The following is a 27,085-nucleotide window of genomic DNA, read 5'->3' on the forward strand; positions in this document are numbered from 1 at the left end:
TGGGACTCTCAGATGGGTGAGAGGGTTGCAACTCCTGGTTTGACTTGGGTTTTCGGTAAGAGTCCTGCATGCTCAGGTGGCTGGTGGAGGAAGTGAGTCTGAACTCCTTTCACTGTGTACTAACCCAGGTGTTGAGCTGGGATGAGGTCACCCTCAGGTGACAACAGCTTCAGCAGTAGGGAAGAACTTTTCTTTTCCAGTATTATCCTATCCAGTATCGTGCGATATTCTCCTTCCCGAGAAGGAACTAGCCTATTTTTCTCCTACTGAAAGGTAGGAGATGATTTTGTAGTTTTGTTTTTTTGTTGTTTTTTTTTTAAATAGCTTGTGACTGACTTTTAAGACATCTTAAGTAGTAGTTTATTAAGAAGTAGTATTAAGTATTAAGAACTACTTAAGAAGTAGTTTCCCCCAAACCTCCCACCACCACTGCTTTTGCTTTAATTAAGATATTTGCAAACATATTCTGCACTGACTTCCTGGTTGCGTATTACCTGCTAAAATAATTAATGGGCAGGCCATTTGTCTGAGATGCTCCAAGGCCTTGGATGCCTACGTAAGCAAACCATAACCCACTGCAATGTAAATAGTAAAACGAAACTTAAGCTTAACAGGTCCGAAACCACTAAGGGACTCAAGCTAGGGGCTTTCCACGTTAGTCAGTCAAACGCTTTCTTAGTCTTGCTTCCACAAACGTCTTATAAATGTTTCCTCCCCCGACCAGGGGAGCCAGGAACCCCTTGTGGTCTCATCTTGCCAGATAGATAAATCTCTGAATGCTCAAATAAACTTGCTACCATTTTAAAGTGCCTAAGGTTATCTTTTAACATGACACACAATCTAGACATCACTATGTCCTAGATGTCTCTAAGAACAAACACAAATAGCATTAATTAAATAGAAAGGCATTTTAATATCTTAGCATATAGCAATATTGTATGTTTAATTTAAAATTATGACTGGAGCATAGCAGGACCAACACAAAGTTACTTTTATTTAAAAAGAGTAGTTCAATTGAATGTTGTATACGTGTATAGTTTTTGCATAAAAGGAAGGAAAAAATATAGTTTGTGTATGAAGAGAAACTAATGGAGTGCACTCTGTTGATTCATTGTGCTCTTTGGAGGAAAGATATAGCAAATGTCATTTTTAAAAAAAACATATATTTCGGGTTTAGTATCAGAGCTAAAGGCTTTAGTAACTGCTTTAAAACATGCCCATATATCTTAGTCGTTAGTTGCGATAGTAAATGTACTCAGAAATGTGTGCGGTAGAAAGAAATTTCTACCCTGGCAATGAACTTGACGGCCAGCACCTGGTCTCATATTAAATTCTTAGTCCATCTGTCCTAATGGAATCTGAGTAATCTAGCTTAGTGTCTAGTAATTTAGTAAAGCTAGTAATCTAGTAAAGCTAGTGATCTAGCTTTCGTCCCATGAACTGCTAGTCTCCTGGGAACCCTGGCTGCCCTGCCAGGCAATGAGTGGGGAGGGGTGGAGGGTGGCGGGTATATGTATGTCTTCTCCAAGGGCTCGGGGTGGATGCTGATTGAGACCCTCACGTGGGCTCAGCTCATCCCTCCCCGCCCCGCAAAACAATGCCGCAAGTCAGAGCTTACCTGGAGTCCCCAGGGAGGAAGTGGTTGGGAAGGAGACACTTCCTTTGTAGCCACTCAGTCCCAGAGTTTGGAGCAGGAGAGATGAGGAAACCACCGCCCTGGCCCGGCCTGGTCAGTTCTGCTTTGTTCTCAGCAACTCACCTCCGCAGGGCTTCTGCGCCCTCATTGGTTCTCCTGAGGCACCTGCGCCAGGTGTCTGCTGACGCTGGGGCGGGCACTGGTTATTCCAAGGCAAAAGTGGGTGAGAAGCAAGAGCAGAATACCAAAAACTCTCTTCCTCTCCTATCATCCTTAGGTCTAGCTCATAATGCTTCTTGCCCCAGTCCAAAGCCGCCAGTAGAAATGCAGGAGTCCAGAACACCAGGGGCTTTTCTCACTTCTCATCTCTGGTGCCATTTACTCCTAGAGTCCCCCTTGGGAGGAACCCCAGTGGCCAATCTTTAATAAAATATACTTTATGTGCATTAAAAATAGTTTTATTTGTATATGTTTTATATGAATTATATATTAATATTAATTTTATGTAAATTTGCTTATTAATACTCAAAATATTTTATATACATGCTAGTAAAATTAATATACATAAATAAAATATTAGATGCACATACAGATATAACTTTTGGAAAGTCAAAGGTAGGTCTGTAAAGATTTGGTACAATGTTGTTCAACAGGATGAGAGGACACAAGAGCTATTGCCAATGGAGAGTTTGAGTTTAATAAATGGAAATTTACTAAACTCAAAAAAGGGAGAGCTTTTGCGTAACTGGCATGATCAGGGTGTGAGTCAATCTGGTCTTTTCTTCCCCCCACAGGGAATTACTGGAATGCCGCCTCTTTCCCCAACGCGTCCTCCTACCTGCACTTCTCTACTTTCCAAGGGGAGACCAGCGCGGACATTTCTTTCTACTTCAAAACACTAACTCCCCGGGGAGTGTTTCTTGAAAATATGGGGAACACAGATTTCATCAAGCTGGAGCTGAAATGTGAGTATAAAGTTCTCTGTCGACTCTCGAGTAGCCGCTTTTGTCACGGGGTGGGGCTGGGTCTGAGCCCTGATCACATAACTTCACTGGGTTCAAACATGGGTGGTTTCCTCTGTCCCAGGGTCGGGACTAGAGGTGGACACACAACTTGAGTGCGAGTGACCCCCTGTCCTCCGGCGCTCTCAGGGAGGCAGGCACTTACAGACAGACAGGCCCAACCAGCGTTATTGAAAGAAGATGAGAGAGAACACACAGCCCTAGTGATATGGGAGGAGAGTGTATAGACTTAAGGTTTCTTGTTTTGTGTGGTTGTTTTCCAAGGAGATGGGGTCAAAGTAGGCAGAGGAGTGTGTAATCGTCTGAGAAACAGGGAGCAGGGGAGTAACAGGAGGGAAAACAGAAATAATAGCAGCACAGGGGTGAGTTCTGGAGGCTGGGAGAACCACAGGGCTGCCTATCCCATGAAACACTGCGGCTTTCCAAGAGAAACTCACGGCCACACACACACCCTCTACAGTATAAGTTCTGAATTTTTATTTAGCCGAGGATAAGACACTGGCAGGGTCAGAGCAGAGCAGATGCTGCTTGGCTCAGCTCAGCTGGCCTTGGATGCAGACACCCTAGGGAGCTCCCAGTTTGGGGAATTCCATCTGTGGAGGTAGCGGGGGGTTCCCTGCATTTGAGCAGCACAATTCCTGCCTTGCCTGGGCCCTGTTATCCTCAGAGCCTAAATGCAGCTGTAGGAATTTGCAATCCACAGACTTCCAGGTTAGGTGAATATTTGCAAAGCCAGACTCAGACAGTTGAAACAAAGTGAAACCACAGAGTCAACCAGACAAGAGGGGACCAGTCTATACCCCATGTCCCTCCGCAAAGGCTCAGCCTGTGCTTAGTGTATCAAGGGGGACTGGCTGGGGGCAAGTCTCCTTTCATCTGAGTGCTTATGGTACTGGGTCTATTCTGAGAATGAGCCCAAATCCGTTAACCATTTCTGCTGAAATTCTACTGGATTCTTTTTCTAAAGAAATGGCAGACTGTGCTATGTCAAAAAAAGTGCACAGACTTTGGATTTAGCATTCTCGGGTTCAAACCCAAATCCTCAGGCAAATTGCTTCATCTCTTTGAATTCTAATTTCCTGATCTATAAAATGGGAATGTTAACTCGTGGAGTTGTTAGGATAGTAGAATATAGATATTTATATACATTTCTCTCAGTGCCTAGTAGTTATTGCAATTTTCCTTTCCCTGAGGACATTCATTGCAGATCTGATCTGAGACAGGTCTGATTGAAAGTGGGACTGAGGATATTCTGGCCCTAGAATGAAAATTAATTAATTAAAACCCTCTCTTTACTGAATTATGGATTGGAGTTATTACAAAGGGGTTTTCACTTCCCTCAGTTAAAATTAATTGACTCAAACTCTTGACTTCTGCATTAGTTGGATCATATTTTAGAAATAGTTGGTGGCCTAAAAGAGAAGTTGGCAATTCCTTATTTGAGTAATTCTATAAGGTTCGATAAAATTGCTTGAATTGCCGTCTTTGTTTTATGCCCTCATGTTTTGTAAAGCTACGCCTGAGTGGGAAAGACAACAAACCAAGCGTAGAAATAGCAGGTATTTCTACTCAGCACTTGCACTGAATAACCTCACTAATTTCTAATTATGAGAAATCTTTAGAGATGTTTTCAAAGTTTCCCAAGTATTTCCACCATATGAAAACTGTGTGGCAGAATGGGTGAATTATAGCCTCCTTTTGTCGCCTAGCTCGCCTTCTTTTTGGCATTTAGTTTACTTTGGGCAATGACGTGTCAAATATTCCGGGCACAGATTTGAGGCTGATCTCTCCCCGGGCCTGCCGATAACCACGAAGGGTGGAAGTACCTTTTTAGGATCCCCTACATGGATCTGGGCAGCTATCAGATGCCCGGGATTATAAAGCATCTCCACTGAGGTTCAAAGGCGCCTTTCATGGAAAGGGGAGGCAGATTTCTGTATTTCAGAAAAACTTCAAAGTAAACAAGAAGCGGTGTTTTCATGAAGAACGTGGAGGAAAAATGGCCACGACTGAGGCCTGCTGCCGCCTCATTGATCACGATTTTTCAGACTCTTTGCTGGCAGGATTCCTGGGCCCGTGGGGAGAGAACTGTCCCAGGCCCGCCTCTCCCAGTGTATGAGTCACTCTGCAAACCCGACGTCTTCACAGCAGTGCTGGCTACCAGAGGGGGCTCAGGAAAGGGTGGCTCTGAAGTCAAACTTTCTAAAACTGTCTCTCCTTTCTTCTCCTTGAGCTTGCTGGGCTCTCTGATCTCTTTCTGATAGGAATTCACATTTTGTTTCTCTGAGCGTGTCTCAGAAGAATTTTGTCACAGTCCACGCCTGCAGATTGTTTTCCAGAATAACAGTTCCGTTAATTAATGACATCGTGCCCTTCCATCAGGACTGGAAGATTCTTGACTCAGAGAACAGTGAGTCGCTGTACAATAAGTTAATGAGATGCCATCAACATCTTATGCACAAGCAGAAAAACACACAGATAAAAATTAGGGTGACCTTATTAGCATCCTTTAGCAGTAAAAATGTTGACTATATTTCTTGTATTTCCTATTCATGTTTATTCATTGAAGGAGTATTTATTGAGTGTCTGTCTCAGGTCCAGTGCTAGGTGCCGAGGGAGCACAGCCACGCCGGGCGCAATTCCTTCCCCGCAGAGCTCTGTCTGCTCGCTGTGTGAAGCCAGCAGCTGAGTCAGTAGTCACCATGTAAGGAAAACAGCTCAGCTTGCTGCAGCCTCGACACGCCTCAGGCCTTGTCCCAGGCCTCCTACAGGCATCGTCTCACTGATTCTCCTAACCACCCTCTGCAGCGGGTACACCATTCACATCTCCATTTGACAAATGAGGAAACTGAGGCAGGGGGTGAGTAAGTTGCCTGGCCGAGGTCACACAGCCAAAACGTGGCAGAGCTGGTGTTTGACCCCGGACATTCTGTGTGCGTCCCAGAGTCACTGCTGTTAACATGAAAGCACGCAGTCTCCCAGCACAGACATCCAGAGAGTGGCTGAGAGCACCCAGGGGAACGTTGAAACCTGACCGGAGTGACAAGGAGTCCGTCCCAATGAATGGAAGGCTTTAATTAAATTTTGACGGATGAGCAGGAGTCAGTAAGGTGAAGAAGGTGGGGGAAGAACAGAAATCAGGAAAGGAAGGACGTTTTAAGATCACACCAAATGGGCAAAGGTGTGGGGGGCTGACCTGAAGGACCGAGGCGGGAACAGGTGCGGCCAGGCCTGCAGGGCCCAGCACCCGGTGGCGCAGTCCGCGCGGGGGAGCAGCTGGCCGGACTTGACCCTGAAAGTTACGGCGAGCCGGGGCGTGACGTGGTCGGGTTTGCATTCCCAGAGAAAAGACGGGAGCCAGACGAGACGCAGCGGCAGAGTGAATGGAAGGAGAGGAAGTCGGTAATGAAGGGTGATAGATATGAGAGATACTCAAGAGTCAGATTGCACAGATGTGTAATCACAGAATCATGAGGGTTATGTGGAACGGAAGATCCGAGAATGAAGCTGGGGTTTCTGGTTGTGCAGGGGGGGGACAACTTTCATAAAGAAGTTTGACACTGGAGGACAAAATACAAACTGCATTTTGGACGTTTCGAGTTTGAGCACCTGTGAGCTGTAGGAGTATCTAACCAGGTGGACGTCTCTGAACGACGCCAAATGCACAAGTCCGCAGCCCAACAGAGAGGTCTGAGTCAGAAGCGCAGTTTTGGGGTCGCCATCACTTAGAGAAAGGTCAGGAAATAAGCATTTGGCACACTCAGCATGGATGACACCGCCCAAAACAGATGTGTAGAGAACGGAAACAGGACGGTCAAGAAAGAAAACCACAGTCAAGGAATAGGAGATGGACAATTAGCTTATAGAAGACTAACGGAGAAACAGGAAGACATTGGTGTCTTACAGACCAAATGGCAAAGGAATTTCAAGAAGAAAAAGGGAGTGTTAGGTACTACTGAGAGGTCATTGAAACAAGGACTTAGAGTCACCATCCGTTTGAACATGTAGAGGTCACGGTCAAAAATAGAGTGGTCACTGGGGTGGGTGGAAGTGGATGTGTTTATTGTTCTTGTAATTCTAAGATGGTAGAGACTTGAGCATATATATATATATATATATATATATATATATATATATATATATGGGGAAATTCTGAGATACAGGAGATAAAAGGACTGGATGAAGGAGTGAGGTCCCCAAGAAGTGGGGATGAGGGTGACCCAATGTCACAACACTGAAAGGGCTAGGGGACAGCTCAAAGTAAGGGGGGCATAAGCCATTGACTAGGAAGTCCCTCTCCAAACCAGAATGATGATGATGTTTGTTTATTAGTATTTTTGAGATGGCAAAGAGATATTATTTTTTTAAAAAAGGCATTGGGGCAGATATCAGAAAACCCAGACTCTACACCTGTCTTCGTCACTAACAACCATGGATATATCAGTCTAATTGTTCAGAGTCACCCCTGAGAAATTAGCTTGACTTCTCTAGATCTCTGCTCTGGCCAAGATGATGATCATAACCGTGGTCCCAGCATCAGACCACCACTAACCGAGCACCTGTCATGACAGATTGCCGGGGGAGATGCCAGAGACTCTAAGGTGATGACAAGAGACCCTGATGCCCTAGTTTAGTGACAGAGACAAACACACTCATGATTATATAGACACATCGTTTTTTAGATTTTTTTTTTTTTTTGAGACAGAGTCTCGCTTTGTTGCCCAGGCTACCTACCGTGAGTGCCATGGCATCAGCCTAGCTCACAGCAACCTCAAACTCCTGGGCTCAAGCGATCCTCCTGCCTCAGCCTCCTGAGTAGCTGGGACTACAGGCATGCGCCACCATGCCCGGCTAATTTATATATATATTAGTTGGCCAATTAATTTCTTTCTATTTATAGTAGAGATGGGTCTCACTCTTGCTCAGGCTGGTTTCGAACTCCTGACCTCGAGCAATCCGCCCGCCTCGGCCTCCCAGAGTGCTAGGATTACAGGCGTGAGCCACTGCTCCCGGCCGTTGACACATCATTTTATTGAGACTTTTCCAAATGCCTGGTGCTTTTTTAAAGCTCTGACAGGTATTAACGTTTTTAGGTTTTACAAGAAGTTTTATTTCCACGTTTTACAGATAAGGAGACCCAGGCATAGGGGTTACACAGCTGATTCCAGACATGGTGGTTTGCAGCGTTAAAATACAAGTAAATTGCAATGACAGGCATAAGATATTAGAAACCTTCAGAGGAGAAGTATGCGACCTACCCCGGAGGGAAGGGGGAGAGGAGGCGGTACTGCAGTTGGATCACAAAAATCAGGCACAGAAGTTTGCTGGATGAAGGAGTAGGGGAAAGAGTTCTAGGAGGAGGGGACAGTGCAAACAACAGCACAGGGGTGGGGGACATGATGGTGTTCAGGAAACTGCAAGCATTTGGCATTGCTGGAGCATGAAGTGTGACGCAAGTAGTGGCGATTTTTAGGCAAGTCTCACACCTGATTCTCAGCATATGGTGATCTCGACTTTCAACCGATATTTATTGAGTGCCTACTGTGTGTGCCAAAAGGGACCAGAAGAAGAATGAGACACGGCCCCATCCCGGTGGCACACACAATCTAATGCAAGAGCAGAGTCCAGAGTCGTAGATGGCATGGACGCCTTGGAAAGGTGTGGGTCTGTCACACACCAGTGCTGCCAGGGTTACGGGACACTATTTATCATCATATCTCCAGGGCCACCACCATGCCTGACGCATGGCAGGTACTGAATAAGCATGTGTTTAATGAGTGCAATGAATGAACGAGAAGCTCGTCTGCATGGAGAGCCCTGGGAAATGTGGTGGGGAAGAGACCAACACCACTGAGGGGCTGGCGACCAAGATGAAGACAAGGAGGAATATTAACACACTGAAGGGTGGGAAGATCATGGCTGGTGGATCTTGGAATTCAAGGATTCACAAGAGAGCAGTGTAGGTGATGAGAAGAGCTAAGATACACAGCTCTGGCCATTCAAGTGTCATTTTCTAGGTTGTATGAAAAGGCTGGTTAGCACTTCAGGATGCTGAGGGGCTGGTCAATCACATCCCTTTTGAGGTCCCTACTAGTGATGACAAGGGACAGAGTGGACAGGGAGCCTGTGATCTGGCATTACCGTCCCGGGGTTCAGACCATGACAGCAAAATAAAAGGAGGAGGAGAGGGTGTGTCACCGGAGGACGCGTTGCCCAGTGAAGACTCTGTGCCATAGAATGGCAGAAGTGGGTTAGGTCACCTGCCCTCCTGGCCCCGGGTTATGTCCCGCTGGGAAAGGGGTCACAACGCAGATGACTGTGTGTTAGGGTCCCACAAGGTAGACTGCGACCAGAGGAAGGAAGTGTTTAAAAGTGTTTAATGATAAATAGTGACCATAAGTATTTTTTTTATTTTTGTTTAACAATTTAAAAGAGATTTCAGAGAAAATTTTCAAAGGGGATTTCGGGGGAAGAAAATTTTCGAAGGGAATGCTGGCTGAGTTGCAAGCGTTCAGGAAAAGCAACCAGACACAGTTGTACTACTTTAGCATAATCTTCCATGTTGACCAACTCTGAGCTTTTCAGGTATCGGGATGACTCAGAGAATATATTTGCATTTAGCAAGCCTATCTCCACGAAAATGTGGAGGCAGCAGTCTAATGTCCTACTAATCTTAGGAAAGGGTATTAAGGAAAAAAACTTTCATTTCCAAGATGTAGCCTTCTGCAATATACGTGCTCAAGAAAGTCACAGAAGAAAATGTTCTGCAATACATAGAAACTGATGAATCAGAAGAAGTAAACTAATGGCAATTTATCTTCCACTATTTCAGAACTGGAACAACATTTTATATTAAAAGAACTTGTAGACGTGAGGAATGTCTAATCCCACTTAACTGGGCTGTCGTGCCTCTGGGGTATTATTTAGGATGGTTTTTGTTTAATATTGTGAGTTTTTATTAATACAAACCAGATATTAACACATAGATTTTTTTCTTTTTAATTATCCAAGCCAATTTAGGTTATCCGATTTAGGAAGAATTTTAGTGTTTCTACTACTTTGCAAGTCTAAATGTGGTTTCAATTTGTATTCAAGATTTGGGATCTAAAAAATGATTTGGACTTGGTTATTACTACATATAAGAAAAAAAAGTACCCCCTCGAAAAATTTTAAGTACCTGGATATTTAATAATAACCACTTGGGATTTTTTTTTTTAATTTCTCTAACTTCCTGATTTAAATTTTCCATTTGCTTTATAGACAATAAAAGTTTAGAGATACAAACTAAAGGTGAAATCTGTGCTATATTAAAGCTATTAATATATTAGCTGTTTGCATTTTATTAAGTATTAAAAGATACCTAAATAATTGATAAATAAATTTGGACTAAATTTATCTAGTGTTCTTTGCCAATTCTGCTGAAGGGACAGTCATTTGAACATGTGGCATTGGTACCCCAGGGTTATAAGGATGGACTTTAGGACAGGACGTTCTATGAATATGACCAGCCTAAGTGAACTCACAACCCAGCAGCACCTTAACCTTCTGTGCTGCAGCTCTCAGTTCTCCTAAGGATGATGGCAGGAGGGTTATACCAGAGCAAATTATGTCCGCTTTGATTAATTTCAGTTGGCGTGCATGCTAAACCGAAGGTAATCAGAAGAGCTCCTAAAATGATTGACACTTAGTTGTAAATGCTAATTAAGGGTCCATAAGAAAGGCCCATGGGTACCTCAGGCTCAACATATCAAAACTGAAATCCATCATCTTCACCCAAAAGCCCTTTCCTGTGCTCCCCACTTTTTTCATGTCATCACCATCTTCTTTATCATCCGGATTAGAAAACTCGAAGTCACATTTAATGTTTCACCAACCTCCCCATACTGTATAGACTGTTTATCCTAATAGAACACCATATCTTTAATGTAGAGAAATGCTTATTCTTCCTGTAAGTCATCACACCAAAACAATCCCAGGGAAAGCGTCGATTCAGCCTAGTTGCAAAAAGGCTGATGGAACACAGATGCAAAGGTAATGGGATCTTTTCAATCAGACGTCTCTCTTGGTCTCCCATGATGGCTTTGCTGCTTGGAATCCCTGGATTCTTGATCCAAACAGGCTCATAGTTTATCTTCCTCACTCCAGTCCCTTTCTCCTGACACCTGCCCTCCCCACCAAGACCACATTTCTACAGACCTGGTCCTGTTTCTCCTTTGCTTACGGACTATCATGGCTTCTTAATGCCTTACAAAACAAACACTTAAGCTTGATTTAAGGCTTTAACCTAATTTTTCAGTCTTCTTCCCACTCCATACAAACTTTGCCCCTCACCCACCGGCACCCTGTACCTGAGTTTAAGCCACCTCCAGCTGTTAGCACTCCCTGGATACCACCCACAGTTTCCTGAGACTCACAGCATCTTTCTGGAACTATCTCACCTCCATTGAAATCCTCCCCACACAAAGGATATTTTGTTTGCTGCATCTTTATTTAAAATATTAAACATAAAGGGCAGAAGTCTTCATTTTCCTAAAATATCAAAATTTTTACAAGACTGTTAGGTACATTGCCTGGAAAAGAACAGGCATCTTATTAATGAGCATCTTCTCAGAGTTTTTGTCTGAATAGGGTGTAAGTTGTGTGTCATTACTATAGAGAAATGCTGAAGTTTCATAAAGATATTTTTTCTGATGTCATTTTCCTTCTGTCTCATTCTCTGGGTCTAAGGTTTTCTGCACTATTTATTGTATATGGAAAGTCACAAAATCTTTCCCTTCAAAAAGAGGACATGTTAAAGTGTCATGTAGACCAACAACTAGGATTGGCCAGCCTACGGCCAGCTAGAAGACAAAGAAGCTTGAATTCACACATTCTAGGGGGAAAAAATGGAAGAAAGAGTATGCTATTATTGCTCAATAATAAACACATGGATTGGTGAGAAAAGTAGAACATATATATGAAGTTTGAATTATAATAAAGTTAGAAACCCTCCATCTGCCATTCTACTAGCTAGCAGTGTCTCGGCAGGCTGTATATTCTTATAAAAACAAACACTTCAGGAAAAGAGTTGGTGCCACAGTCAGTTAGTGTGTATTACTAATGACACTTGGGACCAATTAATGCAAAGCTGGCTAAAAAAAAGAATATATAATAAATCAGGGAGTAGCGCTTCATTTAAATACAGTGAGTGACTGGGGTAAATTACTTGAAATAGCTCAAAACCAAGGACCATCTTAAGGAGCCAAAGAAAACTGTAAGCGCAACAATGCTAGATTTTTACAAGCCCTCAAACACCTAAACTAAAACTATGTAAAAAAAATTGGCCAAGTGGATATCAACCGGAAAGCTTCACAAAACAGTTTTTTATAAACGAAAAAAATCGGGGAACTATCTTTTTAGAGACACATTTTGCCGAGATTACAAGATAATTTTTAATAACCATCAAGACAGGAATCTTGAAGAGGAAAGAAGAAACACAAAGGCTTATGTGAAATCTTACACAGAACTAGGGTCACAGCTAAAATATATTCTTCCTAAATGCTTGAAGATGACTTATTTCTGTTTCTGTCATATTTCTGTTTTACCTTTTTTTTTTTTAATTTTCTAGTGTAAGTCCTTCCTGATTTACTGTGTTCTAGAAGTTTCTGAGCTTCAGAACCTAGAATGTATTTTCCTATGGTCACAGCACTGTACACGGAACACATCCACATTCCATAAAGCTGAGCATAAAGCCCTTTGTTGTTGTGTATAAGTGTTGGGGTTTTGAAAGGTTGTTTCGAGCTGCATGGGGGAGCTTCGGGTCTGGGTCCTCGATTCCGGGGTCAATTAGATGTAGAGATGTTGAACAACAAAGGGAATCGCTTTCCATATTTCTGAATGCCAAGCTTGCCAGTGACATACTTCTCAACAGGGAAAGTGGTTACTTGCGTTTATGATATATCCGAAGCACAGTTCCTTTATAAATCAGGAAGTGCTCCTGTTGGCACCTCAGTCCGGTGGGTTAGTAAAGGTGGCAGTTCTGGCACTCCCAGGAGTATTTCCCGGTCTCCAGGGCTCCCTCACGGTACCCAGCCACTTCTCTTTGCTCTGAAATGCCTGTGAGTTATACAGTCCCCCCTAATTCATTCAAACATAATGTTACAACTGACATACTTTTCAAATATTACAACATTCTGACACAGCACTGGGTATTGGAAATAAAAACATGACGCCACAATTTATCCCTTCAAATTTCCAGTGGTCTCATGAGAAAACTCCTCTGGTCCGTTTTTTGTTTTTGTTTTTTTTAATTATACAAATAAATGAAAAAATGAGATAAGGTCATAAGAGAGTTAGGAACATTATCTAATCTTCTTTAGGAGTAAGATCAGCTGCTGGGCACAGTAATACTCCAGGCTTCCGCAGCTCTATGGCAGTCTAGCATGCATGCTATGCTCTGGTCTGCGAAGCCCTTCCACACCGGGAGTGAGAGATCCAGACTCCTTTTCCACCATTTTCCAGACTCTAAGAGTGTCTAAGTCCAGTTGGCCAGCAGAGGAAGGAAGGATGGGGAAGCTCTGTCTCTTCTTGGGCACGTTGGTCCAGAAGCGAACACATTCCTTTGCCCTCAGTCTATTGGTGAGAGCTAGTCGTGTGGCTCCACCTCCAGGCACCAGACCAGAAAAGGCAGCTCCTGGCCGGGTAGCAGCTTTGCAGGGGTAACTATACAAAGGAGAAAATAAACTTCTCCCGAACAGCTGGTGGCGTCTCTCACAGGTACTATAACGACAAAAAGGAGTCGATTTTAACCTCACCTGAAGAAATCGAGGTAGGTTTCCAGAAGATGCATCAATTTGCTTTGCACTGAAGGATAGGCAAAAATGAGATCAAGGCATTTTTCTGGAGAGAAAACAGTATAGGCAAATGCAAGTAGGGAAGGAAGATTATGTAACATGTAAGCAATTGGAAATAAGATAGCCGAAGCCCAAGGACCAGTTAAAAGACATCTTTCTTTAAAGAAGTGACCCACCACATATCTGTGTTAAGAATTTGACAAATGAAAGCAAGCTGGACCTACAGCCTCTTAGGAAATTACTCATTTTGCTTGCCTTTGCCGATGGTGTTAAAATGATCAAATTTGGTTTTCTGCATCTCTGAATTTGATTCCTCTGATGAGAACTGATGTGAATGCCAAATGACTTCTCATGAAGAGTGGTTGATATTTAGTATTCTACAGGGTCTTTCTAGGTAAGTGCAACCAAAGCCAATGAATAATAGAAACAGTGTATATCTGTCAAGTGTAATTATAACACTGAATTATGCTCATCTTGCATTCCGATTCCTGTATACATTAGTTTAAACACCAGAACATGCGGGCATTTCATACCTGTGAGAATTTTACTTTGAAAACTAGCAGGCCCTTAGTTTTAGCCATTTTTAATAGGAAAAAAATTCACATCTTGTTCAAAATTACTTTATGGTAAAGTTTGGTCTCTCTATCTTCTCAAGTTTCTAAAAACAGGGAAGAAATAGAGAGGAATATTTCAATCTAATTTTAAATTCCCACTGATTTTCTATATTTAAACAAGTATCTTACTCTTTGCATTTTGATTAACTAATCCCTTGGATTAAATACTTATTAAAATTATGGAATAGAGTTGCTTATAATGTCAGCAGTATGCAAAAGGAAGTGGAAATTATGCAAGTATTGTTTTTTCATTGTTGAATGACTCAAAAATTCAGAAAAGCAAAAAGGACAAAACAAAAAAATCAACTATAATCTCATATTCCAATATATTCAAATTACCATTTTGCTGTCTAAAAAATTCTAAACATTTTTCTATGCATTTGCATATGATTTTTTTACAAAAATGAAATCATATGTTACATACTGTTTTGTATCCTACTTTTTTCACGTAACAATATTTTAGAAACACATTTCCATGTCAATTTTTTTTTAATTTCACAACAGCAATATTTTTTTCAACTGAGCACAAGGACCATATCAGAATCTTCAAGAGGGTATGCGTAGTTTAAAAATTATAATTTTATCTTTAGAAAGCAAAACCAAGGGTAAAAGAAAACATTGTTTTGTTTTTTTAATACAAACTACAGAATATAAAACACAAAAAAATTCCTATTGGCTGGTAGGATTGTCTCAGATTTTTCTGGGGTTTGTTATATTATCTATTGGCCTCCTATATGGGTTGTATCAGCATCTGGAGGGGATAATTAGGTTATTATGTCAACAGCTAGAACATGGATTTTAAAAGATTGTGAACGACAGCGCCTCAACTGCCAAGTGTTCCATCTAACCAACAATCCCTTACGATTGGGCTTAACTTTTAAAAGATAGGTTTTCACACATTCTGATTTACTGGCTTCTTGTTACTAATTCCCCATCATGCCCCACGATAGCAGGCTGCGTATTTTGAGCCTGTAGTATGCTGCTGCTTTTTAAGTCTCGCTCACATGCCACAGCATCAAGCAGGGAATGCTCAAATTGATGAACGTGGAAGACACTTTTGGGTAGTCCGAGCAAGGCTGTGCTCGGCAGCACAGGGCTGCTAATGGATGACCCCTATTCCCAGGGCCGTCTCCGTGCGTTCACCTTGTTGAGAATATGTCAACCCATCCTGATGCAGGACTAGCGACTAGCTTAACCCGACCTGCAACCGTTCTCTCGACGGAGCCATTCTGGAGAGAAACCATGTTCTGTTAGTTCACTAAATCATGAAAAAAGTAAACATAGCTGTTTGAACATTGTACAAACTGGTCCTAAAAGGGTTCTCACTCTGTTTTATACGGGCTGTCTTCAGGGAGGCAAAACATTTATGTATGCAGTAAATACAGGAAAGTTATATTTTCAGATGTCATGATCAGAAACAAGAGGAAAGAGCATCCCATAAAGAATCCCTGTTACTATTTAACATTATAAATTTCCAGAGATATGCTTTGTTCAAGTAGAACTGGGCTGGCACAACCATAAGGTGTCAAGTGATTTCTGCCATTTTTCAGATGTGGAAATATATGAACTCAGGGTCTAATAACTTTTCTATAACTTTAATGGAGCATTTATCCTAGGATACTTTCAACCATAAGATTTTGAGATTCTGTATTTTTAATTTCAACCTTAGATTCCTCACTTCTAATATTCATTACCAGGTAGAAGAAAAAAGAACAAATTAAAGTACTTTTAGCTAGAGAAAAACTAATGAAATAATTTAGATCAGCTCCGCATCTCTTGCAAAGACTCTGAGGCACAAGGCACTTTTTTGAAGTCTTTTACACATTAAGAAAGCTTGTTATGTAGAAAGAAAGCGATTCTCCTTTCCTCTGATATGCCTATTTATTCCCATCTAAATTCTCTGTTGATCTAAAGCACGGGTTTACTTTTTCTCCACTATTTTTCCACTACTGCAAATGCATGGTAGTTAAAGTGCATCTAGTGTTGCAATGGAAAACAGAATCAATCTCTTTTTATATTCTCAGTCCATAGCATATAAAATATATGTCTTCTCTTGGCACCTTTTAATTTTAATTAGAGAAATCTTGTCTGAACGTATGCGAAATGGCATTGGAAGGGTTTGCTAGAAAGGAAATAATTTGTTGCAAAACAGAGACAGAGAAACTGTCCCTGTGATATGACCTCTAGGCTGAGTCAAAACTCAGTCCACAGTAACCAGAAAACACAAGTCCCCTTGGCTGCTTCCCTTCTGATAGACTTATCTACAGCTCTCCCCAGTAGGCATGCACCTTATCCAAAGCCTTATCTTTTCATCCTCCGTCCTGGTCTTTGACTTTTCCTCTTTATCAGTATTCCTATCAGGGCAGCCATCCATAGCTCCATCATTTCAAAGTTATAATTAATAGACTGACTAGAATATTGTCTCTTTATAAGCTTCAGCTTGGTCTGAGTTGACCCTCAGCAGCTTTTGTCCCATTCAAGTTGTTTCAGCCTCCGGTTATATTACCTCCTTTGGATTGCAAATCCCAGGGTCCTTTCTCTCCTTGAACTTCCCAAAGCCACATAGCTCAGCGAGCCTGCTCTCTCTGACATCACCTGAAACCAACTTCATAAATGACCCCTGGTCTTCTGCCAAAGCACATTTTCTTCAGTGAGTTTTCTCATTTTGCCACACAGCCGGAAGGAATGTGGTCAAGAGGAAAGCTTCTTTGCAGTCCATCCCGTCCTCAATCTGCTCTCCTCTCCATCTCTGGGGAATCCTTAGGCATCCGGTTTCATGGTTTCTCTAAAGCAGCTTCTGCATTTCCTTTTATCACAAATACTCTATCCCCAGAGTCACCATCTGGGACTGTCATCTATTCTCCCAAACTAGGCGCTCTCTGCCCAGTGCACATCTCTGCTCATTCCAAACACGAGGGTATTTAAAACCCAGCTACAGGGCCTAGCATGAGGCACGGGGCATTGTTTCAAGCTACATATCATTTTGGAGCTATTTTTGTCTTGTTCTTTTTCAATCATATAGGTCCATTAATATTCAAGAAGTTATTCTTAGAAGGTGGTTAAATGCACGGAGAAAACTAAAATTAGAAAGGCTTTGCATTTTAAAGACAGATCTCTGCTTTCACATGGCCAACGGTATCTCCCTTTTGCTTCCTTTCCTCTGTGGATGCCTTTGTTTGTGAAGTTATTTTTTTTAACCATAATAAAAAGCTTAAAGGCCAAAATACACAAAAAGAAATATTTCTTATACTCAAGAGGTTATCAAGATACCAGAGACTTTAAAATGAGTTTATAACATTGATTCTTAAGCTCCAGGCATTTCCTTGAAGAATTTCCAAAAGACTTCAAATAAATTCTTCTTGCCAACTTTCATTTTCAGATGCATTTAACACCAAGTTTCCTGGTGTGAATATGCATATGTGGTTCTAAAAATCTCTACATTCACGAACTAAAACTATACAAAAAGAAAAATAGGTTATTTTTTTTATTTCCTTGACAATATGAAAGGCCATACACAATATAGTTTAAAAATGCAAAACCTCTAGACCTAGTCATTACTGGATTTTGATGTCTTATAGCCTCAATTTCCTTATCTAGGCAGTGAGAGTAAACTTAGAGGTTGAAGACCATGCTCTGAAGTCTTTATGTCTTAACATTGTTGGGTTCAATCACATACTTCTAGACTGAAGTGACTATTTTTATTTTTGCAGAGGTAGAACCAATTGCAGAATTAGAGAGAACACAGTCCCCTTAAGAATGAACACACTTCTGACACCTACTGCAAGTTCAGGGGGTTCCCCAACCCATCCCCAGGTTTGATAATTTTCTGGAAGGACTCATAGTTACAGTTATTACACGGGAAGAATCCAGATGAAAATCAGGTAAAGGAAGAAACACAGAAGGCAGAGTCCAGGAAAATTACCAGATGCTGAGCTTCTAGTTATCTTCTCCCTGGGGAGCCATGAACACGTTTCTTTCTTGGAATCAGTATGTGACAAATTGCATGGGGTATTGACAACCAGGGAAGCTTTCCTGAGCCTCAGTGTTCAGACTTTTATTGAGGCTCCATTGCATAGGAGTGGCTGATTGTGCACATGGCCAACCTCAGTTTCCAGCCTCTCAGGAGGTTGAACTCTATAACCCAGAGCCCTCCCACCATACCATACATTGTTGGTCTTCCTGGAACAGTCAGCTCCCATCCTAAATACTGTCTGGTGTTGCCAGGCCTCAACCTAAATCACACTGTTAGACTGTCTGGTATGATCCACTGGTCCCAGGCAAACAAAGACACGCTTATCAGGCAGAACATCTCAGGGGCTTGGATATTACTTTCCCAAAGCCAAGGCCAAAAGCCAGACTTCTTTAGGAGCACAAGTGAATTCTTTATTACACAGTTTTGAAAATCTTTCTGGTGAGGACAGGGAAGCAAACTATTCCTAGGACCCTACTGCTAGAAGGAAACTTGGCAATCCTAGTGTTTCTTAAAGTAGGACTCTAGGACCACTTGCATCGGAATCACTTGACATTAACAAAATGCAGAGTCCAAAGTCCTACCCCTAATTTGCTGAAACAGACTCTCTGTAGGAGGAGCATTGGACTATGCTTTTAAGCGTGTCACTTTAGCAGCTTTTTATGTAGGCCAAAATTTGAGAAATGTAATTACTATCCAAGGTCCTTGTTCCTAAAAGCAGAGTGAAAATAGCAAGAGATGCAGCACAGAGAGAAAATTCTGCCTCTCGTTCCTCCGTGGAGTTTATCTTGGGCAAGCCATTATTCCTCAAGCATCATATGTTTGAAAACAATGTTTAGCAACATTTGTTTTAAACAGACATAACTAATGTATCATGTTCCTAGATTGAGAAAATACACATTGAGTTACTTTGTGCTGTTAGGAAAGATGCTTATGAAATACAAGATGGCATTCCATCTAATTTGGTTGGCCTGGAGACTTCTCTTTCTGTGCTATATATTTCTACATTATATATTTCTATATTATAATTGATGGCATCCCTAGCAGGGGTGTTCCAATTTATTCTTTCTTTTGTTCATTCACAAACTGATGCCTACTCTGTGGCAGGCATTGTTGTAGGTGCTGAGGGTGGAGCAATGAACAGAACAGAAAATGCCTCTGCTTTAGTGAGGCCAGGAGCACATATATGCCATGCCAGATGGTGACACATGCTATGTGGATTTTTATAAAATCAGGATAAAGGGGGAAAGGCAGCTGAGGGAGGGGTTTGCTACTTGGCATGGAATAGTTAGGGAAGGAATTTCTAATATGATGTCTTGTGAGCAGAGAAGTAAAGGAGCAACCAACCGTAGAGTTATTTGGATAAAGTGAACAGCAAGTTCAAAGGTCCTAAGGCAGGAGCAGCTTCAAATGTGGTGACAGAGAAAGCCTTACGTGATGGAATTAAAGAGAGATGAGGAGGAGCAGAAGTGGATCCAGAGAGTACAGGCATCTCCTTCAAAGAATGTGAGGCAACAAAAAGGAACACAGAATTGAAATGGTAACCAGTGGGGTAGATAAAGGCAAGAGAAGGGTTTTATAGTGGTGGTGGTGGTTCAGATTAAAGACATTTTGCCATGTTTATGTGGAGCAATCCAGTAGAGAGCGAGTCATTAATGCTGTAGTAGAGAGAGGGGAGAATTGTTAGAGAGGTGACCTTGAGTAGGAGGAAGGATGGTATCTAGTGCACACGTGGGATACTTGGCCTTGGATATATATTCTTTACTTCTTTCTCCTCTTCCTCATCCCTCCATTCCCACATTGACCTTATTTTCAGCCTTCCTGCATCTTCTCATGACCCTTTCGTGTTACATAATTCTTCTCTCTTATGATGTACACTTCATCCTTCCTTCAGGGAAAAAAAAAAAGGAAAAAGATATTCATAACACTTGGACTGTTGAAACAAGACTAAAGTATCTGTTCTACCAACGACTTGTTTTGTTGTATGAATCCAATGAGATTTTGCCCAGAAGAGACCTTTGGAAACTATCATCCGTTGAAATGTCATTTTAGAATGGAAAAAACAAATTGTTATCAAAACAGAAACAGTGTTAACTGGACTGGTCATTATTCTCATAATGTGTATACCTTTCTTTGTCTTTTCTCTTAACCTTTTCTATATTGAGTGGTCAAATTTGTTCTGCTACTCCAACTGACACTTTAGGTCTGATGTCTAAATGTTACCTCATCTGCTGGAGGAACCCAGAGCCAAAAAGTCTGCTATTCTGGTCGGTTGTTAAATTTATCACTCAATTCGTCAAACCTGGAGTGATTTGTTTGCGGAAATGTAGTATTAATATATTGAAATGTGAGCAAATAGCGCCACCTACTGAAAGCATGCTTGAAGGGGAGGGGGAGGACATTGGAAATACCAAGAGTTGTCCATGGTTTTATCCCATCCATTGTTTTAAGTCACTCTGATGAAGTCGCAAGCCAGCTTTATTCAACAGTCATTTCTGCCATCTATACTCTTTTCTGATGCCGATATGCCACCTCGTGTATTTCTCTTTTGATATTTCTCTTTTGTCCCTGTAATGATTCAATATCTAAAGCTACCATTAAGACTACCTATATTTCATTTTATTTCTCTTAGAATCTTTTGGGAGAATATAGAATATTGCAGTTTGAAAGGACGCTAGAGGTAATCTAGTTCAGTAGTTTCAAACACATTTTGGACATGGAAACTCTTGGGAAACTATAGATGCAATCCTCACTTCAGACGCTGGTGAACTGAGACCCAAAAAGTGAAAAAAGCAAAGCTAAGACTAGAACTCAGGTATGCCGATTCCCAAACCATGTTCAGTATCAATTAAGACACTTGGCAGCTGCAATGAAAAAAAATGGCTTAAACAGTAATGGATCTCACATAAGAAATCCTAATGTAGATGGCTCCAGGAATAATTTAAGAGTTGAACAATGTCACCAACAACACAGGTTCACCCCATTGCCCTCCCTATTCTCTTTGGTATAGCTGCTATTTTCCAGGCGGTTCCAGCAACATTAGTAACCACCACCTCCCCCCCCCCCCAGTATTAAGGGGTAGAAAAGGAACTGTATTTTCCTGACCTCTCTTATGAGCTAAGATACTTTTCCCAAAAAGCTACCAAGAGACTCCACTCATGTCTCATTGGCAGGAGGGAATGATATGTCCCATCCTAAGTGCATGACAGGCAAGGAGCATGGAATTGCCATCTTGGTCTTGGTTAAGTGCAGAGTCAGCTTCTGGGCTGAGGTTGGGGCTATCCTTAGCTGAAGCATAAGACTCTGGAAACACATAGATTACTGAGCAAAATCAGGTTAGCTCACAAGGGAAGAGGTGAGAGTGATTAGTTACTGGGAGAAAATTCTCTATCCATCTCTCCTATTTCTGCTTGTCTTCTGAGCAAGAGGCATTGACACCTTTGCTCATACCTTTTTTAAGGATGCATGTATAGCTAACAGACTTGGAAGATACAATGTCTTCTTCCAGGAAAGAGGGTAGATTTGTTTCCTGACCAGGGTAATAAAGACAATGTCCTGCTCCAGGGCAAAGATTGACCAAGCTTCTTAGCAGCTCCTTTAAGATATTGGGGCTTCCTAAGTTCAGGGTTCCCGAGCTGTGGAGCAAGCTTAGCGGGTGTGCAGCACCCACCTGGGCTGCCCCATGTCACCCCCAGGGGACTCGGGGTGGGGGGAGGGAGACCCCTGTGAACGATAAGCTCCTGGTGCCTGCTGTGTTGTGAGTGAAAAGGTCCTTTGTGCCCGACCCGGGAGTCTCCTGTCTTTAGCCGGCATCCCGAAACTGTGGCCAGCTGACAGGTTAGCTTGCAAGTGGGGTCAAACCTGAGACCCTCCCCAGTTCCCGAGGCTCATGGAAAAGCAGCCGTTCGTGTCTGGCGCGGTGTTCTTTCCAATGAGCCGTGCCACACAACTCTCACGCTCAGATACTTATTTCTGGGAATAGGAAGGTTTTCGGCGCATGGTAAACTCTCTTTCCACGGGCGGAAGCAGGGCGATGCTTCCGTCTCCAGCTGGGGACCCACGTTAAGTGAGGACGGTGGCACGGGCGGCCCTGTCTTTCATGCCGCCTCCCTTTTATTCGCTCGCCGACTCTCTCTGTAATTATCTCTTTTAAAATGTCAGTTGCTCTCACCCGGAAGACTGAGAGCAATCAGCCACAAACTGAACTTTAGAAGCTTTTTAAAACACACTGTCTGGCTGGGAGATGGGATTTCTCAGAGGCGTCCCTTAGCAATGTCAGGGAAGCTGGCTCGGAATGACTGAGAAAAAGGAGCCCTTTCTTTCCCGCTCACACGAGGCTTAGAGTCCCCTTCCTCAGGAAGCGACAGCAGGGAAGTGTGCGACAACGGGCTCTCGCTTTGTAAATATTTCTTGAGCAGAGCCTGAATGGGGCTCCTGGCCGGGGCTGCTCTTGGAGGCTCCTGGCCTGCGGTGGCCGTGTCCCCCTGGGGAGAGAGGCTCTGAGCCACACTGTCCCCTGTGACTTTCCTCCCCTCTCTGGAGCACAGGATTGATGCTGAGACGACTGCGGTGCAGAGGCAGAAATAGGGGATCTATTGTGACAAGCAAAGAGAAAAGTGTGGATATTTTCTAACGACTGCTGGTACCCAGACTTCCTCCAAATGGTGACAGTTTCAAGACCTGGACAAGAATTCGTCGCAGCAGAGGGAGAATAGCAGAGGAAATTAGAGCCGCATTTATCCCTGCGAGTCAAACCTTTAGGGTTAAACTCAATTTATCCCTAAATTCTATTTCCTTGATGGCAGTTGATGCCTTTAAAATGAAACAATCTTTCCTGCTTAGCCCGGGAACCCTCGTTCTCCGGCTATTCTGACAACTTACATTTTAAAATGCTGCTTCTGCTGGAATACGGCACCAGGAGAACGGGGCAGATGCGATCTGAAAGCAAGGCCACATTTTCTCCCGTCCACTGTGTCGGAACTGCAGAGCCGGAGGACCCCGCCTGGGGGTCGTGTTGTCATCCACCTGCACTCTGATCACACGTTCCCGGGAGCCTGGGTGGCAGTCACAGGCCTGCAGGCTACATTCAGTCACAAAGACCCCCGGAGGCAGCGGCTCCTCATTTAGATGAGATTTTTACTGGCGTGTGTGTGCGTGTGTGTGTGTGTGTGTGTGTGTGTGTGCGTGCGCGCACGTGCAGAATCACCACAGGTGTTAAAATTAAAGTTCTCTTTCTAATGACATGAAGGATCAAAATTCCTCGGCACAATTAGGTTGATTAAATTGAGCTCTGCATCTAATATCCCCCTAGCTCAATAAAGCTAACGCGGCTCTCGGCGGGGCCCGGCACAGAGGCAGGGCATGGGCTGGGTCCTGGGAGGATCTGGCCCACTGTGGTTTTTAAATTAGACGTCTGATTGCTTGTGACACCGTCTCAAAATGGTACCGGCCAAAAGAAGCCGAATTTTCCATTAGCCCAGGAAAAAAAAAAAAAAAGACAGATATTTAATTAAAGTGCTTAGAGATTAGGCAGAAGGCTTACTGATGGATAGAGGGGCTGAATATCTTTATAAGTGAAGTTAGGAAATTCACCGGTGTGCCGCGTCTTTAATGTCAAAAGGAATTCACCGAGCCTGAGGGAGCTCAAGAGGCGTGTGTGCCACTCCAGCAGGGGACTGCCTCTGCTGCCAGTCATCAGAGAAATGGACCTTTAAAAATCTTATTTGTAAAGTCCTAGGTGGTCACCGAGGAACTTTTAAAAAATGCGAAATAAGAAAGTAACTTATAACTAAAGTTAACAAAGCAACCACCGAATCCATTTGCCTATTGTGGAGAGGTGATGGATTGCAGACGGAGGTTGGTTTGTAGGACATCTCTGAAAACGAGTGATTTGTGGTCATTGCTAAGGGGTAGGTTGTGGGAAGGATCCAGCACCCCAGATGGGGAATAACCAAGGTTCACCACAGCTGATGCAGGAAGGGGATTATTCTGCAGGACCGTCGTGCTACCTTTTGGGCAGCCACAAGTGGTCCGAAAAAGATGTAGGTCACCTTCATTGCCTCCGAAATTTATAGGTCCCTAACTTTCAATAGGGACTACAAAGATTAATGAAATAAAGTTTAGTGAATTTGCCCAAAGCAGTAGTTCTCCACTCTGGCTACATATTAGCTTTTCCTTGGGAGCGTTTGAAAAATATCTGTGCCTACTCTAGACCAACTGAGTCAGAATCTCTGGACACAGGTGTTTCCAAAAGCTCTCCAGGCAAATCACCGCAGTCACTGACAAGCCACCGAAGAGGGAAGTTTTATGTGGACTAAAAAGATCTCAGGCTCTGAAATCTGACAAACCTGGGTTTGGATCCTGACTCCACTAACTCACTAAATCTAAGACACTCAACATGTGCTAACTTCACCATATTTCGGTTTCCTTATCTGCACATGGCCAGTGATGAAAACTTCCTGGAAGCCTTCTCAAGAATATGTAAGGGAATAAATGTGTACCTGGCACATAGGCTCCCAGTACAAATCCATTTTTCTGCCCTTGGTTATTAATGGTTAATAATGGATTGATGTTTTATCCTTCCTCAAAGGATTTTGCCTTGGACCTCTGTAGCAAGAGACTGGCTTTTTCTCTCCATGCTTTGACTTTCCTCTAGAATTCAATGCTATTTGATATCTGGAGAAAAATACCCACGTATCTCTTATGCTTTCTGCCCCTACAGCTGCCACAGAAGTATCCTTTTCATTTGATGTTGGAAACGGGCCAGTGGAGATCGTAGTGAGGTCACCCTCCCCTCTCAACGACGACCAGTGGCACCGGGTTACTGCAGAGAGGAATGTCAAGCAGGCCAGTCTGCAGGTGGACCGGCTGCCCCAGCAGATCCGCAAGGCCCCGACTGAAGGTCACACCCGCCTGGAGCTCTACAGCCAGCTGTTTGTCGGTGAGTAAAGGCAATCATGGTTTCCCTCTGTCGGTTTTAGGAACCTGCACAATGCAAAAACAAACAAACAAAACAAAAACCAGCCTGTGGAGAGTTCCAATGGAGATCCTTCCGAAAGCAAATGTCTAGGCATTTTGTAGTCTCCTGCAAGACAGAATGGGGTGAGAAAGACCTAGATCTGGTTCTACTTCTATGTTCTGGAGCTCATCATCCTCAGCTATAAAATCAGAGCATGGGCTGGACATCTGTCAGGTCTCTCTGATGTCTACAATTTTAGGTTCATGGTGTTACAACTGTATAAAATTATTTGACCATTTAGGACACTTATAACTGTAAGGAAGGGAGGGAGGGAGGAAGGAAGGAAGAAAGGAAGGAAGGAAGGAAGGAAGGAAGGAAGGAAGGAAGGAAGGAAGGAAGGAAGGGAGGGAGGGAGGGAGGGAGGGAGGGAGGGAGGGAGGGAGGGAGGGAGGGGGAATGGGCTCTCTAAGTTCAGGTTTCCTTTAAGTGATGAGCAAAGGAAGGGAGAGATGTCGAAAAGGAAGGAGGGAGGGAGGGAAAGGATGGGCTAAGTTAAGATTTGCCTAAAATGATACCTAGAAATCCATTCCTTTCTCTGCCCATCCTTGAGGTTCTAGGCAGAGAAAGATTTAGACTTCTTCTGACATGAAATCCTTCTACATGGGAAAGATATCAGCACTGAGAAGAAACTTAAACAGGGCAGAAAGTTCAACAACCTGTGTGAGAAGTGGATCCAGCCACACTGTCTAATCCTTTTTACCAATATTTTTGCTACTGATCTAGTCCAGATGAGCCTAAAATTACTTGAGATCAATGCCTGTTTCCATAACTATTAGAATTTTACATTTTGTTTCCCAGAATATTACAATAATATGTTAGGAAATTAGCAACTTTTACTTGTTGAATGAAAAGAAAATGAGTTTGAAGGACCTGGTGGGTGTGTATCACCTTAGACCCTTTCCCTGGGCTTCTGGGGCTTAACTGATCAATTCAGTCAGCGGTGGAAGTCTCAGACCAAGACAAGATGGGACCTGGTTGCTGTTCATACTCATAACACCAACCACCTGGGCTTCACCATTATCGGCAGAGCCTTGGTGAGGGTCAGTTAATTTTAACAAGCGCCAGAGTCCCCACGGTGTCTCTCACAGTTGTGTTGGGATGCTTGAAGAGCATTAGGAAGTCATGAGAAGAAAAGTAAAATGAGGTGTCTATTCCTTTTCTGTAATGTGGACAAAACAAAGGTCAATGAGCTTTGAAAGTGAGACCAACTTGTGAACCAGCCCCATCAGCTGGGGGCTATGAAAGAGTCATAGATTTTGAAATAAAATACTACTTATTTGCAAGTGGACCCCTTTCCAAATCCTTCCCTCAAATTATAAATCATAAAATTACATATTATTTTTTTACTGGCTAAATATCTAGTCCAGTGATTTCCTGCTGAACACAGTGAATAAGTTTTAGTTCGTCAACATGTCTTGCTCAGATTATGGAGGACAAGTTTCTTCCTAAATTCTGTTAACATGCTAGGTGGATTCTACTTGGTTTTCATTGTAACATGTGACCCTACTTGACTTGATTTCTCATTTTTCCGAACTTACGCCTGGATATATAGAGGTCCAACTTCAGTTTGATCCCTTTCTGTTCACCGGCTATAGTTGTACGCAGGAATTTTGGAGATCTAGTAAGGCTGTAAAATGAAAAGGGATGGGGGGAGTATTTATTATGGTCTTGGGAGGGATGTCAAGTCCTTTAAAGAAGGGGACCTGAGAGTAACTCACTAAAAGAGAAGAGCAAGAGACTGAGATCAGAATTCTACAGAACAATAAATTTAAGAGGTAGGCAGGAAAACATCTCAGGAGGAAGAATGAAGAGGAGTGGAAAGAGTGAAGGAAATGAGGAGGAGGAGGAGAGGTTTTTATGAAAAAAGTAATGGCAAATATCAAGCACCATGAGTAAAATAGGGCTAGAGGAATGTTCTCTGAGCTTAGAAATTGTGAGGCCATTGGTGATCTGGGAAAGAAAAGCATTAAGCGGGGTGGACCGATGTGATGAG

General features: G+C 42.7%; 1 protein-coding gene across 1 annotated transcript in view; it reads left to right on the forward strand.

Annotated features, from left to right (window-relative positions):
- The window catches only part of CNTNAP2 (contactin associated protein 2), a 1,865,599-nt gene that overhangs the window by 1,626,061 nt on the left and 212,453 nt on the right, over window positions 1-27,085 (forward strand). Inside the window, exons 16-17 of the mRNA XM_012768220.3 lie at window positions 2,431-2,601; window positions 24,796-25,014. Of these exons, the coding sequence (XP_012623674.2) occupies window positions 2,431-2,601; window positions 24,796-25,014 (390 nt within the window). The remainder of the gene's footprint in view (window positions 1-2,430; window positions 2,602-24,795; window positions 25,015-27,085) is intronic.

This window comes from Microcebus murinus, chromosome 9 (assembly GCF_040939455.1).
Source record: "Microcebus murinus isolate Inina chromosome 9, M.murinus_Inina_mat1.0, whole genome shotgun sequence".
NCBI classification, from domain to species: domain Eukaryota; kingdom Metazoa; phylum Chordata; class Mammalia; order Primates; family Cheirogaleidae; genus Microcebus; species Microcebus murinus.